At 42.3% G+C, this 15,555-nt stretch overlaps 1 protein-coding gene across 1 annotated transcript in view; it reads left to right on the top strand.

Moving 5' to 3' along the window:
* Positions 1-8,932: 8,932 nt before the first annotated feature.
* DENND3 (DENN domain containing 3) overlaps positions 8,933-15,555 on the top strand; it is a 31,872-nt gene continuing 25,249 nt past the window's right edge. The window contains exons 1-2 of the mRNA XM_063406930.1: positions 8,933-9,130; positions 14,867-15,140. Coding sequence (XP_063263000.1) covers positions 9,047-9,130; positions 14,867-15,140 — 358 coding nt within the window. The 5' untranslated portion in view covers positions 8,933-9,046. The remainder of the gene's footprint in view (positions 9,131-14,866; positions 15,141-15,555) is intronic.

Genomic DNA, 15,555 nt, shown 5'->3' with positions numbered 1-15,555 from the left:
TGTGAAAACTCAAAACAATCTGTATTTTTTAGCCAGGACATAAAAGTAATTACCATTCTCTAGAAAAGTACTAATAAAATTATTTCTAACTCTAGCTTGGGCTATATCTGGTTTTAGTTCTTCATACAACCTTACTTAACACAAACTATAATTCTATATGTTTTTATATTACATCACTTTTACTCTCAGTAGGTGAACAGAATTGACAATAATACAGGAGCTATGAGCAGTGTTTTCTGAGTCACTGCTTTTCTTAGGAGGAAGCTTTCCCAAATCATATGACAAAGTCCTTTTCCACTCCAGTAACTGTCTTTGCCCCCACAACTCTTAATAAAATAAAAGAACTCTCTTTTTTTTTTTTCACAGTCACCATGGACACTTGTATAACATATTATAACTTGGCAGGTAACCAAGCTGGGCTCCTGGTGTTGTGTGTACTCTGCAAACACAGAAAAGTAAGAGCCACCCTACAGGAGAATCATCCTGTACTAGGAAGGCCAGATGTCATTATGGTTTGCTCTTCCTGAAAATTGGACATAAGGTTAATCTTTGCGGAATATGAACCTAGTTTTATAATTTTCAGTCATTTCCATTTATGTCAGGTTATATTATTTTCTCATATAAAATGTTATATTTTGGTGGGTTTCTCTTATAGAAGATTACAGGTGAATGAAGTCTGAAAAATTCTCCAGCCACTAAAGAACAATAAATTGAAACAAAGAAAACAACATTAGATTCAACTGTACCAGAAAAGAAAGCCTAAATTGCTCTAAAAATTATTTATTAAAATATTTTTGATTAATAATTCACCCTGGTAGGTGAGATATTCTCTCTGCTCTTCAGCTAACTGGATGCCCTACAGAAAACTGAAATAGCCATTATGGAGGAATAAACAAGAACCACAGAAAACAAGCTAGTGAGGACACACTGTCAGTTAAGGTTTCCAACCCAAAATTTGGGATGTTTTTTAAACATCAGAGGTGCAACCTGGAAAACAAGCACAGACTATTGGGTAATGTTTGTACAAACGCCCTTTTCTCTACAAAGTCAATTGTGCAGAATCCTCCTTGCTCTCACTGTAGAAGTTGACACATGATAAACTAGGAGTTAATTATTTATGAGGTTATGTTCTGCCCAGTTTCAGTCATACATGACACAGCAACACGTGCCTAATTACTGTATTTGACATATCAGGCAATATTTAAATACACTCCTTTTATAGTGCTATACCAGTACAACTAAAAGTAGACTATATGTTTAGCCATGCAAATAGCTGAACTTTGCTCTCTGTGTGCTGCACTGTTAAATCTCTAAGGAACCTTGCATGCAAATAAAGCAATATGGGCTTAATTAGAGAATCAAAGACAAGTGTTGTTTAGAAGGGACCTTTGGAGGTCTCTAGTCCAGCTCTTTGCTCAAAGCAGCAAAAACTTCAAAGTTAGATCCAGTTGCTCTGCTTTGCATCCAGCCAAGTTTCAAAAATCTCTAAAGGAGGTCACACGGGCTCCTTGGAGAACCTACTGAAGTGCTTAATCATTCTTATGGTGGAAATGTTTTTCATTGTATTCAATCAAAAATCCCTTGCTGCAATTTCCAACCGTTGTCTCTTGTGCTTCCACTCTGTGTCTCTGAGTTTGTGTTGCTTTTCTTTATGATCCCTCTTCAGGAAAATGGCACTTGGATTTTCCTTAGCCTTCTCTTACAGACGCTCTGCCCTTCAGCCTTCACCCCTGGTGACATCCACAGCTTGCTGAGGACATCTTTAACCCGTGGTGGCATCCACAGCTTGCTGAGGACATCTCTCACCCCATGGTGCACATCCCTGGTGAAGATGCCAAGTATTTTTAGCCCTGTTTCAAACACTGAGGAATGCCATTCACTCAGCTGTCAGATTTCAAGCTGCTCACCCTAACGCTTTGAAACTGCTGGTCCAGCCAGTTTCCAACCACCTTGTGGTCCATCTGTCTAGTCCACATCTTCCTGGCTTTGGATACAACGATGTGAGATTGTTCTGGCCCTTCTGTGCTTACAAAAGATTTTTCTTTTGTAAGTTCACAACGTAGCACTGTCTGCTAGGAATGAGGAGTGGCAGCATGGAATTCTGAGGAGTTAGGATGGTCTCACATTACCCACAGCCACGCTGGCTAATACCTGTGAATTCTCTGTATTAGGCTGCTCTAAAGGATACTTGGTCTGTTCTGCCTTTTTGTGGTTCTTCTTAAAGCATTTTTTATCTGGAGATAAGCAGAGGTCACTTGGAAGCTGGTTATTTCATATGGAACAGAAGATGACTACTCTGGTTGGATCCAAGCCTGGATTAATCTTCTTCAACAGCCTTGTTAAGTGAATCTTTAAAAATTAAAAACAATTTCATATATAAACAGTTCACCAGCTTAGAGAGGATTGTTTCTTATATAACAAAGGTCATTTTGTTTACATATGCTGTTTTTTCATAACAAGAGTGATGTAAGGGCTGCTACATAAAAATCAAGAGGGAAAGTGTTTGGCTTTTAACATGCATTGAGCGAAGCTAAAATTAATTAAGGGTGAAGTTTACTATACGGTGCTTTTGTCAAGCTATAAACTGCTGATAGATCATTTCTGAACACAGTGGAGTATCCCAAGAGATTCCCCACATTTCATGGAGAAAAAGTAACCATGGTTTATTAAATTAAAAAAAGCAAGAAGCAGTTCATAGTTATGAATTATGATATCTGTGCTGATGTAGTTTAAGGTTTCTTACAGTGATGTATACAAGAAACTTTTAGACAAAACCTGGTCTACCTGAAATTTTATTTTCTGTATCTGACTGACACTCTTTGTGCAATAATTGACCTCTCCTCTCTCTTGTCCCACTACTTCAGGAATTCTGAGTCTGCACTTCTCTTACAGCAATGCTGTAAAAGAACAAATGTTATGAAATCTTAATCCTACTATAAAAAGCAGCTGCAAAATCTCCTTGGCTGCCCAAGATTGTGCCAGATGGTAAAGAACTGGAAGTATAATAAATGTCATATTAAGTCAGTCAGATTTGAGGGACATGTTATGCATCCCATATAAATAAAACACTGCTAAAACTGCCCCTGGAGTGATGAGATTGAGGAATCAGCTCTTCTGTAGCCTCAGGAATATCTCACAGTATCTACAATGCAAAGTGTTTCTAATATTCAGAGCACTCACATTAGTCTGGTTCTTTGCCAAGGCCTGACAGCTCTGTGTTGCTGCATCTCTCTAGATGCGGGGGCTGTGATAAAGCTAATCATTTTTTCTCTCCTAGGACTTTCACCTTTTTTTTTTTCCTTTAAAAAATAAAACTACAACCAGCCTCCTTATCAGAAATATAGAGGTGATGAGAAATAAGTGCTGCATTGATACCCAAAGCTATTTCCTTGGGACTCAGTTATTCCATCACAGAAAAATTGTGTTCATTTGAAAGGTCATTGAGTGTACAACTGGCTGAGGATTTTCCCTGTTTTGTTTGCTGTACTTCTAACATCTTGTTTCCAAATTTTTACCCTCCTGCTGTGTTAGTACACAGAACCCCTGAGAATGGCAGAATCATCCATATCAGAGAGAACCTCAGGAGATCTGCAGTCCAACCTCCTGCACGGAGCAGGGTCAGCTGTCAAGTCAGCACAGTTTGCTCACAGCCTTCTTCGGTCTCTCCTTGAAAACCTCTGAGGATGGAGCCAGCACAGCTCCAGGCCTCTGCTGCCTGATTTTAGTACATGCTCTGTCTTTCTCAGAGGTGACAGAGAAATATGACAAAATCCTTTGGCACATGTGGATAAATCACAGGGATGTGAGCTTTAAGGGGCGTGTTTCCCTACAAAAGGTTGAATTTCCATAGGTCAAGAGCTGAGGAAATAGAAGGCAGTAGGTGAATTCTCCAGCACATGGGCAGGTTCAAGCTGAGAACAGAAATCCCACAAGTTGACACATTGTAAAACCTGCTCCATGCTGGCATTTTTTATAACGCCAGTGAAACACATCCATGTATTCTTAAAGACTTGCATGACAAATGACAGTCAATGCTGCAGAAAATCTGTATCCTGTAATTCCATAAATGGTGACAGCACAAACCAGACAAGCCAAGTAAAAAAAGAAGATGCAAATGAAACTGTTAATAGGTGCAGATGTCTCTGAACTGTCCTCCTTCCCCTCTGACATGTTTATGCTGAACCTGATGATCTCTTACAGAATAATTTTGATGCCAAAGTCATTGCACTCAGTTGGACAACACCTGTAACAATAAAGAATTCTCATAGTAGGTTTTTATAGCATTATTAAGAATGCCAGTAAGTCTCTGAGGCACTGAGAGAATTTTAAGTCTGTGCAGGGCCCCAATTTGAAAATCCTGATTTGATTTGCATAGTCAGTAGTTGCTTAGTTGCTAATTTCAGTGTAAATTTAGGAAGTGAACTGTCCTGAATGAAAGAAATGTTACGTCTTTCAGTAAAGATCTCCCACTGCAGATTCACAGAAGTCTCCTGCTTCATTATTCTGGAAGAAGGAATATAAAATGAGAAATGCTAACGTTGGAGAGAATATGTCAACCTGTCTCCCAATTTTGTTCAAAATAAATCCCTTGCCCTATGAATGACCTTGATGTTAAGAACATCAGAACTGTATTTAGAGATAAGGAGTTTAAAATCCTGAGAGGTGATGTTTTTAAATGAACTTCCAGACTGCAAAGAGTTGTCTGATATGTATTAGAGCAGCACAGGTCAAACTGTTGTCCTGCCTTCTCTTTGGCTAGAACACACAGTTCTTACTGGACAGAACAAAGATTTCTTATTTATGCAGTCGTGCTTAGCACAGACACAGAAATCAGAATCGTGGAATAGTCTGGTTGGAAGTGACCTTTAAAGGTCACCAAGTCCAATTCCCCTGCAATGATCAGACACATCTTCAACTAGATGAGGTTGCTCAGAGCCCTGCCCAGCCTGACCTGAATGTTTCCATGGCTGGGGCACCCATGTCCTCTCTGGACAATGTTTATTCCTGCACGCCAGGCAGTGGAAGGTAGCAGTGCTCTGAGTTCTCACCTACAGACACTCCTGTGCCACAAGCTTGATCATAAGCCCAAGAAAGGGATTTATTTAACTAGTAGTAAACTTGCAGAACATGGATGATGTCTGTATTCAGTTTCAAAATGAAAATTCCTGCAGACCTTACACCCATCATGGTGAAACTCTGCAGGATGCACAAACCCTCAGTTAGTCAATGTGGAGTTTTCAGCACTGTTTGGAAAGGGGCACAAGCATGAGTGAAAATCAGACTTCTCTATGTTGGTTTTTGCAGCTCTCCTGTCTTAATTATCTGTGTGTGTTTGGGGTGGGGTGTGGACTCTTTCTTTAATCTTCTAGTTTTGACTAACATCCCTATAAAATCCCTTGACAAATTCAGTTTCAGTTGTGTTGTTGGCTTTCCTGATCCCATCTCTACATCTTGGCAGTGTCTCTATATTCTTCCCTGGATACCTTCCTCTTGTTCTACAGCTTCTGCATTTCCTTCTGACGGTTCAGGAGGACCAGGAGGTCCTGACTGACCCAAGCCTTCCTTGCTTCATTTCTTACACATGGGAATGAAATACTCTTGCACTCAAAGAATTTTGTCCTCAGAGAGCTGCCAGCTCTTTTCAGTTCCTTGAGAGCAGTTTCCCAGGGGGTGCCATGCAGTAATTCCTTACAGAGCTAAAAATTTGCTCTCCTGAAATTCAGAGTGCTGACTTTTCATCTGGCCCACATCCCTCAGGACTGAGGTGTTTGCACTGTAGGCGTCTACAACTCAACAAGTCACTCATTTTATAAGCAAGATCACATCAAAGAAACACAACTGGTGAAATTATTTTCTCCCCTCAACAGAGACAGTCTGGCTAAAACAGAAACAGTGTATTTGGAAGGTAAATTAAATTCTATGCTAAGAGAATCTTTAATTATTCAGATATGGCCTTGTAAGTTTGCTAAAGCCTTTTCCTTGTTGAAGACATATCAAGAAAAGCAGTTTTTTTCTGCATTCAGCAGCCCAGTACCACCCCAGAGAGTTAACAAACAAAAACAACAAACAAACAAATATTTACTGTATCTGTGATCTTACAAAAAGAAAATAATATTGAAAGCTGGCATTTTTTCCTCAGTTGACAATTTTTCTTAGGAAGAAAGTTACTCAACTACATGAATCTCTTTTAGCACAAGGAATTCTTCTCTATGATGAATGATTTTGTCTCTTACCAGTGACCCCACATAGGTTTCCTGCTTCCAGGGTTCTTGAGATTTTACCAGATTAACATTAGTACCTTTCATCTTGGAGTTCTGTTTTGATAATAACTTCACCGTATCTTTGCTTTGAGGGCTACATTAATTATGAACACGAATCATCCAGTATTTATCATTGCAGATAGAGAAATGAGAAGATAATCATGATATGGATTAATTAACTATGGGTGACCTGAATTGCTTAATAGGCTTGGTTCATTTGTAATTTTTTTTATAACACAGTCAAATGCTTGGTCATAGTCATAGGTCAAGCAATGTAAGATGTAGGATTGTCATGTTGGAAGTAATAACCCTAAGAAAACTGTATCGTGTTGCAGTGGATAACTAATTAAACACTACACCCTTTCTGAATGATTCATGTATCTGTCTGTCTCTGTTTTAATTAGGTGGGGATATCAGTCAGAAGCAGCAATGTGATTTACCACTGAGCATTTAGCAATAATACAGCTTTGGTTTTGGTGCTCCTAATTCAAAAATAATACAGAAAATTTTTGACATATTTGAGAAAAGATGCACACAAGTGATCAGGAATTTTAAAAATATGAGTTGTATAATCTCTCAGAAATAGAGATTAATAATCTTGAACTCTGCAGAGAGGTCTATTCATAGCTAAAAGTCTGTTTAAGCACCAGCCAATGTAACATGATCCAGTGACAAAGAGCTAAAAAGTGAAACTAAAAATGAGATGCCCAACATTTAACAGAGACTGTTAACAATTCCTACCGTATGGCCTCAGTCAGAAGTCACAGCATTAATAAAGGACTCACTCTGATTCTGTGACCTGGACTACACAGGCTAAACAAGATCATTTTAACAATTCCTTATGACCTCAAAGTTCATGAATATAAATCTTTGAGCCCTGGATCTTCTTCTACCACTTTGGAGAAGTGATCCCTGAAACTTCTAGGTTTTCAAGAATTTTCTTCTTTTAGTCACTGCTATATGAGCAGTTTCCTATGTCCTCGATGTGTGCCTTCCTCAAAATTTGAGACAGCCAGGGGCCATATACTCCTGAGCTTTAACATCACAAAAATTCAGGTAATAAAACACCCATGAAATAATAAAATTGCCTCATTATTTATACTTTTTGAGGAATCTTCTTTTGACCCCTGAACTGACAAGAAGTTCATGAAATCCTGGAACCATTTAGACTGGGAATGTTTTTGCATTTTAAATACCTGAACTCAGTCCACAAAAAAAAAAAAAAAAAAAAAAAAAAAAAAAAAAAAAAAGTTTGTTGTTGTGATGAAATTTTATCTTGTACCTCCAGTTTCAGAGGAACCTATCTCTAGTTTCGGGTACTTTATGCTCCAGTCGTGGAGGAATGACATTCTCTCAGTGAAGATCTGCACAGAGCCAATACATACGGAGTGACTCATGGTGTAGATTAAGCAGCTCAAGAAGAAAACCTCGGAGTTCCGTGCTGTGCCTGTGCTGCTCTGGAGAGGAAACACTACGCAGCCTGCACCAGCTCTGTGCTTACAGTCCATTGAAACTGTGACCAGTGGTAAGATAAATAGAAAACTCCCGTGTAGTGGCAGTGACACAGTCCTGCTGGAGTGACAGTGCTGCTGAGTCACCTGCAGCAAACAGCAGGGAATGGTTGTGCTTAGCAAGGCACCACCAGCCCATGACAGCAGCCACGTCTGACAGGGTGACAGGCAGCCCTGGGCCACCTCAACCCTGTGGGCCAACAGCCCCACGAGGAAAACAGCCCGTGGTGAAAAATTAACTCGACCTTCAGTCGGGAAGTGTTTTTCCCGGGGGCTGTCCCGGTGAGACAGTGAAACGAGGTCAGGAAAGAATCACGGAATGGTTTGGGCTGGAAGAGAACTTAAAGACCATCCAGGTGCAAGTCCCTGCCATGGGCAGGGACACCTTCCACTAGGCAGGCTGCTCAGAACCACATCCAGCCTGGTTTTGAACCAGGGATGGAGCAACAACCAGGGTTCCTCTTGTTTGAGTTAGGTCCTCACCTTGTTGCTTAAAACTAGCAAATGTTACAGTCCTTGGTTATGCCAACCTGGAAGTCGCGTGACTGCAAATCACCAACCCCATCACAAGTTTTTAACGGGGCCGGTGCTATCTCAGCCCCTCAGCCTAAGTACTCAGTCCTTCAGCCCTGAGCCCCTCAGCCCCTCAACCCCTCAGCTCTCAGTCCCTCAGCCCTAAGCACATCATCCTCCAGCACCTCATCTTTCCAATTCTCAACTCGCAGCCCCTCAGCTCCCCTCATATCTGTCATGCCTCAGTCCTGAGACCTCAACACCTCAGCCCGGAGCGCCTCAGCTCCCACCTCATATCTGTCATCCCTCAGTCCTGAGACCTCAGCGCCTCAGTCCGGAGCGCCTCAGCTCCCACCTCATATCTGTCATCCCTCAGTCCTGAGACCTCAGCGCCTCAGTCCGGAGCGCCTCAGCTCCCACCTCATATCTGTCATCCCTCAGCCCGGAGCGCCTCAGCTCCCAGCCCCTCGTCCCCACAGCACTCACCCCAAAGCCCCGCCCCCTCCCGGTTCACCACACCTTTCACCGTTCTGATTGGCCACAGCCCGTTAGAGTGACAGGGAAGACAACCAATCAAAGTGCAGAATAGTGACGGACGGGGAGGGTTCCCGTGCGCATCATTGGACGCTCCTCCCCGCCTCCGGGGAGGGCCCGGGCGGTGCTGAGGGCGGGAAGGCGCCGTTGTCCCGAGGGAAGGAGCCGCTGCCCTCAGGGAAGGCGCCGCTGCCCTCAGGGAAGCAGCAGCCTCGTCCCCGCTGTGCCATGGAGGACGTGCTGCCCTCGGGCCTGCTGGAGATCTGTCTGCTGGTCGGTGCGCCCCGAGAGAGGGTGCGGGCGCTGCTCCAGGTGAGCGGGGTTCGGGCGGGCGGTGCCAGTGCGTGGGGCTGGGTTTGTCCTCGCAAGGAGCTGAAATATCCCAACAGAAAGTTGTTTTGACAGGCAAACGTCAGCAGACCAGGGAGAATTTGGTAGCGGTGTGAGGTAGCTGCACTTTTCCGAAGGTCCGAGTTTAGATGGAGAGCTCACTGTAGGTTTAGATAAGCAGAGACAGCAAAACGCTTAACGATGCGTTCTTTACTGGGTGTTACTCCACGTCCTGTCCTCCGCTGGAAAGAAAAGCAAAAGAATAAAGGCTGGTGACTTGTGTCCTCAGGAAAACACGAGATCTAAAACCCCGTGAGCTCAAGTGCTCTGAGTTTGGCGTAACCCGAACCACTTGGATACGGCAGGGGCTGACGGGTCGGTTACTGCTTTGAATACGTGGTTTATAATTTGTTTATAATTATTCGCTTGTGGGCTCACAATGACAACCCTCCCCCTCCTGGTTCTGCTTGGTTCAAGCGTGCTGAGGGGTTTGTTCCATACCTACGGAAGAGCTGTGGTGCCAGCACGTGCAAAAAAAGCCAGACAGCTCCCAGGGATCTCAATTGCTCTGCTTGAACTTGAATTTGATTGCGCTCTAATAGCATTAGATAAAGAAGTCTTTGTTGGGCTTGTTGCTTGTTCACTCGCTCAGGAGACGGCTTTTGCTGATGTCAGCTTCTTAAGTGATAACAGCCGAGTAGAGGTGCACATTCCAGGATCTCATTCATGTGTACCTTCAGAACGGGAAAATAGTTCCTAAATGTCAGCACTAGACTTGTGAAATCGGTGTGTACATGGTGTTTTATCAGAAGTGTGAGAAGTGAACCCAAAGGAAGGGGAAATTCTTATTCATTCCAGTTTGCTTAGTTCTCACTGCTTTCTGAAAAAACCCTGTGGAGCAACAGATAAGAAATCGGCTCTTGAAAGCAGAAGCCATTCTGATATTTTGATCACGCTGCAGGTTCCGAATTGTTTCTTTGCTCAAGATACAAAAAGATATCAGAAGAGAAAGTAGTCCCTTCTCGTGTCAGTATGAACTTCATTAAAGTCCCTGCAAGCTGTTGCATCAATGGGATTTCAGTCACTGTCTTAGGGCAAACTTACAGATTTACTCCACTTCCTTTTCCTTCTGCAGCACTATCTACATGAGAAGAGTATGTTTTTAGGGCTAATTTTAATGACTATAGAAAGAAAAGATGTTACTGAGAGATGATAACATTCCAAATGAAAGTAGTGAAATCCTGATAGTGCTTCAAATCGTGATCTTCACAGTGTGTTGGTGTATTCTTAACTGTACTGAAACATGGAGTGATAAAGCATATGAAGTCAATGGGACTATGATATAACCCAAACCCCATGGTAAGAAATGTTTTATATGATGACCTGCTGTTTATGGGGACTCCAGGAAAAAAAAAAGCAGTTTTCCAGTGAAGGTCCTGGACAGAAATTTCTGGGCTGTCATCCATTGCTTATCCTTATTGCCAAGAAAACCGTCACTCCGAGATTTCAATCTGAAAAGATCAAAGGCTGCTATTTTTAGCTAGAGATTTCTTTCTTAGCACTAGAAGTGTGTATTTTTAAAGAATGAAACGTACAGAAGTGATGCTTCTTTCCCCTAAGTTACCTACAGCTATAAAGCCGGGTTTTGGTTTGGCAAGCATGTGAAAGCTGTCCATGACATGTCTCTGATGTTTGACAGGTTCCATCGGTGGGTTCTGTATCTGCCCACCACAGTCAGTGGTACAGAGCTTGTCTGGCCTTGCTGATGCAGACATAACTACCAAAACAAATTTTCCTGCTTGTAACACCTCCCTGGCTGTCAAGGTGCCGGAAAGAAATGAGGTGTGGTCAGATTGAGCATCAGTCAGCAGTGTGTGCTTGTGACAGTAAAAATCACCTGGAAAAGCTCTAGAAGTGAATCCATGGGAGCCCTGGGAATCATCCAAGCCAAGCACAAGGTGCTGCACCTAAGTCAGGGCAGTCCCTCCTGTTGGTACAGACTGGGTGATGCAGGGAGCCCTGCCAAGAAGGACTTGAGAGTGCTGGTGGATGAGAGGTTGGACATGCCCTGGCCATGTGCACTTGCAGCCCAGAAAGTCAAACATGTCCTGGGCTGCATCCAAAGCAGTGTGGGCAGCAGGTGAGGGAGAAGATTTGGCCCCTCTGCTCTGCCTGGAGTGCTAATCCAGCTCTGGAGTCCTAAGGACAGGAAAGACATGGAGCTCTTGGGATTGGGTCCAGGGGAGGGCCACAAAGATTATTAGAGGAGCACCTGTCATATGAGGAAAGGCTGAGAGAGTTGAGGCTGTTTGGCGTGGAGAAGGCTCTGGGGTCACATTATTGCAGACTTTCAGTACTCAAGGGGCTCCAGGAGAGCTGGAGCGGGTATGGACAAGGGTATGGAGGGATAGAACAGGGTCAAGCAGCTTCAACTGACAGAGGGCAGGGTTAGTTTACATATTAGGGAGAATTTTACTGTGAGGGTGGTGAGGCACTGGCACAGGTTGCTCAGGGAAGTTGTGGATGCACCAGCCCTGGAAGTGTTCAAGGCCAGGTTGGGTGGGGCTTTAGGTGGCTTGTTCTAGTGGAAGATGCCCCTGCCCATGGCAGGAGGATTCAAATGAGATGATAATTTAAGGTCCCTCCCAACCCAAGTCCCTGTGTGTTTGTTTGAAGAGTAACTGTTTAATGGTCTGCATCATCAGGACTGTGGCTCACAGGCAAAGGGAAGGGATTACTGCTGTTACTGTTATTACTCAAAACCCTTGAGTTCCCATCTGGAATACTGTCCCACATTTGGGTACCTTTATACTGGGGGACTGCTGCCAAACAAGAGTGAGACCAGAAGAAGCTGTGCTGAGGGCTGGGGCATAAGGGAGGAGGAATCTCCTTCCAAAGGGACCTCTGAAACTTGACTGGATGAAACCCAATGCAACCAGACCTAATCATTAGTTTGAGCAAAGACTTGCACAAGAATCTGCAGAGATCATCCTCCAATTGTTTGGGTTGGAAGGGATCTTAAAGATCACCCAGTTCCCACACCCCTGCCGTGGTGCAGGAACACCTTCCACTAAGCCAGGTTGCTCAGAGCTCCATCCAGCCTGACTTTGGACACTTCCAGAGATGGGATATCCACAGCTTCTCTGGGCAGCCTGTTCCAGTGTCTCACCACCCTCACAATAAAGAATGTCTTCATAATATCTAATCTAAACCTGCCCTCTGTTGATTTAAACCAATTCCGTTTTGTCCTATTACTACAACTTAATTATCTTGCCCAATCTAATTTTTCTGAGGCTTCGTACTTCCCCTGCCTAATTATTTGTTAAGGAAACCAGTTCTTTCATGACATTCAAAGTGAAATTAACTTCTTCAATGATGGGAAGAGGAGAATGAGGTCAAGGAAGCACCAGACAGCTGAAGTCATGCTCTCATTTGTGGTTTCAACACACTACTGTTGGTGTCTAAATAGTGCAGGCATTGTAAAAGTCTGTCTTGTGTTGGTGTCCTTTTCAGCAGCGCTGTTACAGGAACACAGTCAGCAAATGGGGATGAAATAAAACCCCCACTTCAGTTTGTAAGAAGCTGTGTATGATGCAAGGAGATTTGTGAGCAAGAAGCTACAAAAGGGAAGGATTTCAAAGTGCAGAAGTAACAGTAGCAGCAGAAAAGCTAAAAGGTTCAAAGAAGAGCAGAAACAGGTGAAAATTGTTCTGTTGCTGCCTTTTCACTATCCCTGAACTCAAGGAGTAAGAAAATGTGACTTTGGCCAAGACATTAATATGAGCTGACTCAAATGCTGCAGACTGAGTCAGTGGGTCAGTGACAGTGCTGACAGTGCTGTTCTGTGGGGGAAAATGATGTTTAATGTCTCTGTAGTAGTTCAAGACATCAAGGATCTGCCATTTCAGGAGCTGTTAGGCTGTGAGGCCATTAAATCCCTGGCTGCCATCCAGCACTTTGGAGCACAGAGATGCCTCAGTGTAAGTCAGGGATTGCCCTGTCAAAGCTTTTCTGTATGAAAACCTCAGCGGGGCAAATCTGCCAAGCTGGGATTGCTGCTATTGGAGTATGTCTGTGTTTTTCTTGCATAACAGCCTCAGGGCTGAGCCTTAATTCTTAATTTCCTCCTGAAATGTTTAGCTGCATGTTAGTTTGAGGGTGATCATGGTGAATTTATCTGTGTTTCCAGTTTCTTCACTGCCTTTTTCAGCTGCCAGCTAAGGAAGTTCAAGTGCCAACACTTGAAGTTCTTAGCATGTGAGGATGTGGCTCTCAGTACCCCAATTTGTGATGCACTTTTTAAAGTCATTGCTATCTTTTGACTATCCCACTGGATACTCACCTGAACTTTTCTTTTCCACTCCAATTTACTTCTAGTTCAGGCTCTTTGTTCGTTAAAAGTGTGATTTTTCACTTCTTATTTTTAGTGAAGTAGTTTCTTTAGAGTATCCTATTATAAATACAGTGTAGTTTATGGAATTTAAGATACCATAACTAATATATCATGAAGTATTCCTTCACATTTTTCCTATGATGCTCAAATGTGGAAAAAAACCTATTAGTAGATGTATGCTGGGACGTAAGAGCTGAGACTTCTGTCTCAAAACCTGGACAGTGGAAGATTGGCAACAGAGCTTTCTATGTTGTATCTATTGAGAAAAAAAATAGGGAAATGATGGGTGAGGCCAGCACCGGTTCTCAAGGAGCATCTTGCATCATATCTGCTGATAAAAGCAGCATGTATGCTTCACCTCATCTGACTTTGAAGATGTTTGCAAAAAGTTGAAAACGAAACAACTTTTTACCACAGCAGGGCTTGCCTTTCCTGTTTCCAAATATCCGTTGGTTAAACAAAGCTTTTACTTGTTTTTTTTTGACCTTGCAGGAAGAATTAAAATTGAAATGAAGTAATTGGAAATGCAGCTACTTGGCTCTACTATGTGGTCAAGAATGCAAAAAGTGTTCCCAAGTACGAGGAAATCTCTCTAGTCACTTCCTCCTCAATTTTTCATTGCAGGGCAGTGAGGGCTTTCAGGCCAGTCGTACTTTGCAAAGCTGCTTGTGAAAAATGTTACAATTTCATACATGCTCTTGGGATGCCTGTTCCACTGAGTCATCAGTGTATGGAGGAATTCTCATGGCTTCAGTGTCCTAAAGTTGTATTTCTTGTAACAATGATTGTAGTTTTAATTGTGCTTTGTTAATTGCCTTATGAAGTTAAGTGTTGTCTTGTGAAAGTGTTTGTGTTGTTTAGGGTTTTTTTTGGTACACGTTATTTATTCTGAGTTGAAAGGAAGCTTTTCCTGAGATTGAACAAAGACTTATCTAAGAGGCTCAGCTGTTTCTGTTTCTTTTCATTTGTTTATTGCCTGGTTTCTCTGATTGCCAGTGTTTATTTTAAGTATACCTTAAGTATATCTTAACACTGAAAAGGAGGAAATATGTTATTTGATACGTGTTAGTTTCTTTTGCCAAAGGCATAATACTGCTATGAGGCATTTTGAATGATGAAGGATTCCTTGCCTGCTAAAAATGCCAATTTTCTTTGCATTAACATGCATATAACAAAAACTTAAAAGGAAAAATCAATTATTTAGGAAGCAGAAAAATATATTCTAAATCCACAATTTTAGGGGTAGAGGGTTAAAAATTATGAAACTACCCCACATATCAGGATGTGTGTAAACCTAGTGTTTGTTTGTTGTTTGTTTTCTATAGGGCACTCAAAGAAAACTGAAAAGTCTTCCTCCCCTTGATCCAGAAGTTCTTTCTGTATTTGTTCCCCCGTTTATCAGCAGAGATGATGTTCAGGTGATTAATGCTGGTAATACTTTGAATAAAAGCAAACGCCGGTCCTTCCGAAAGAAAAAAGAGAGACCCAAGATTGAAAATGTGAAGAGTCTCAATGGGGAGCAGAAAGCACCTGACACAGAGGATGTGACAGTTCCAAAGGACATTGATCTTATTGCTTTGCCACAGCTCTGCTTCCCAGGTGCGTGAGGGTTCACACTTCTTGGTGAGAAATGTTTTAATGTAAATATTTCTTGACTCCTAGTTCAGCCCTTATTTTTTAGCCCTTTTTGGTAAGTCTTGGTTTGAGTGAAGAGCAAACATGCATACACGTGAAAAATTATTTTTCACCCCAAAATGGCTGAGTGCTCTCTCACTTTTCATTTGGTGTTTTGATACACCTGGAGTAGTGAATATTTACTCCAGGTTTCATTGGAGAAATTCTAATACGTGTGTCATTATTGCAGACTTTTTTAATACCTTGGGAAAAAATGTGATTTAAACCCATTTATTGTATTTTGTCACTGAAAGTGCAGAATCATTTCATTTTTCCTTCTTTAGTAATATGCAGCTTACAGCCTCTGTAACAACTTCAGTTCAAGTGGACTGTATATTAC

The sequence above is a fragment of the Prinia subflava genome, chromosome 1 (genome assembly GCF_021018805.1).
Source record: "Prinia subflava isolate CZ2003 ecotype Zambia chromosome 1, Cam_Psub_1.2, whole genome shotgun sequence".
NCBI classification, from domain to species: Eukaryota; Metazoa; Chordata; class Aves; order Passeriformes; family Cisticolidae; genus Prinia; species Prinia subflava.
Note: the sequence above shows the minus strand (reverse complement) of the source record. Positions and strands in the feature narration are given on the sequence as shown.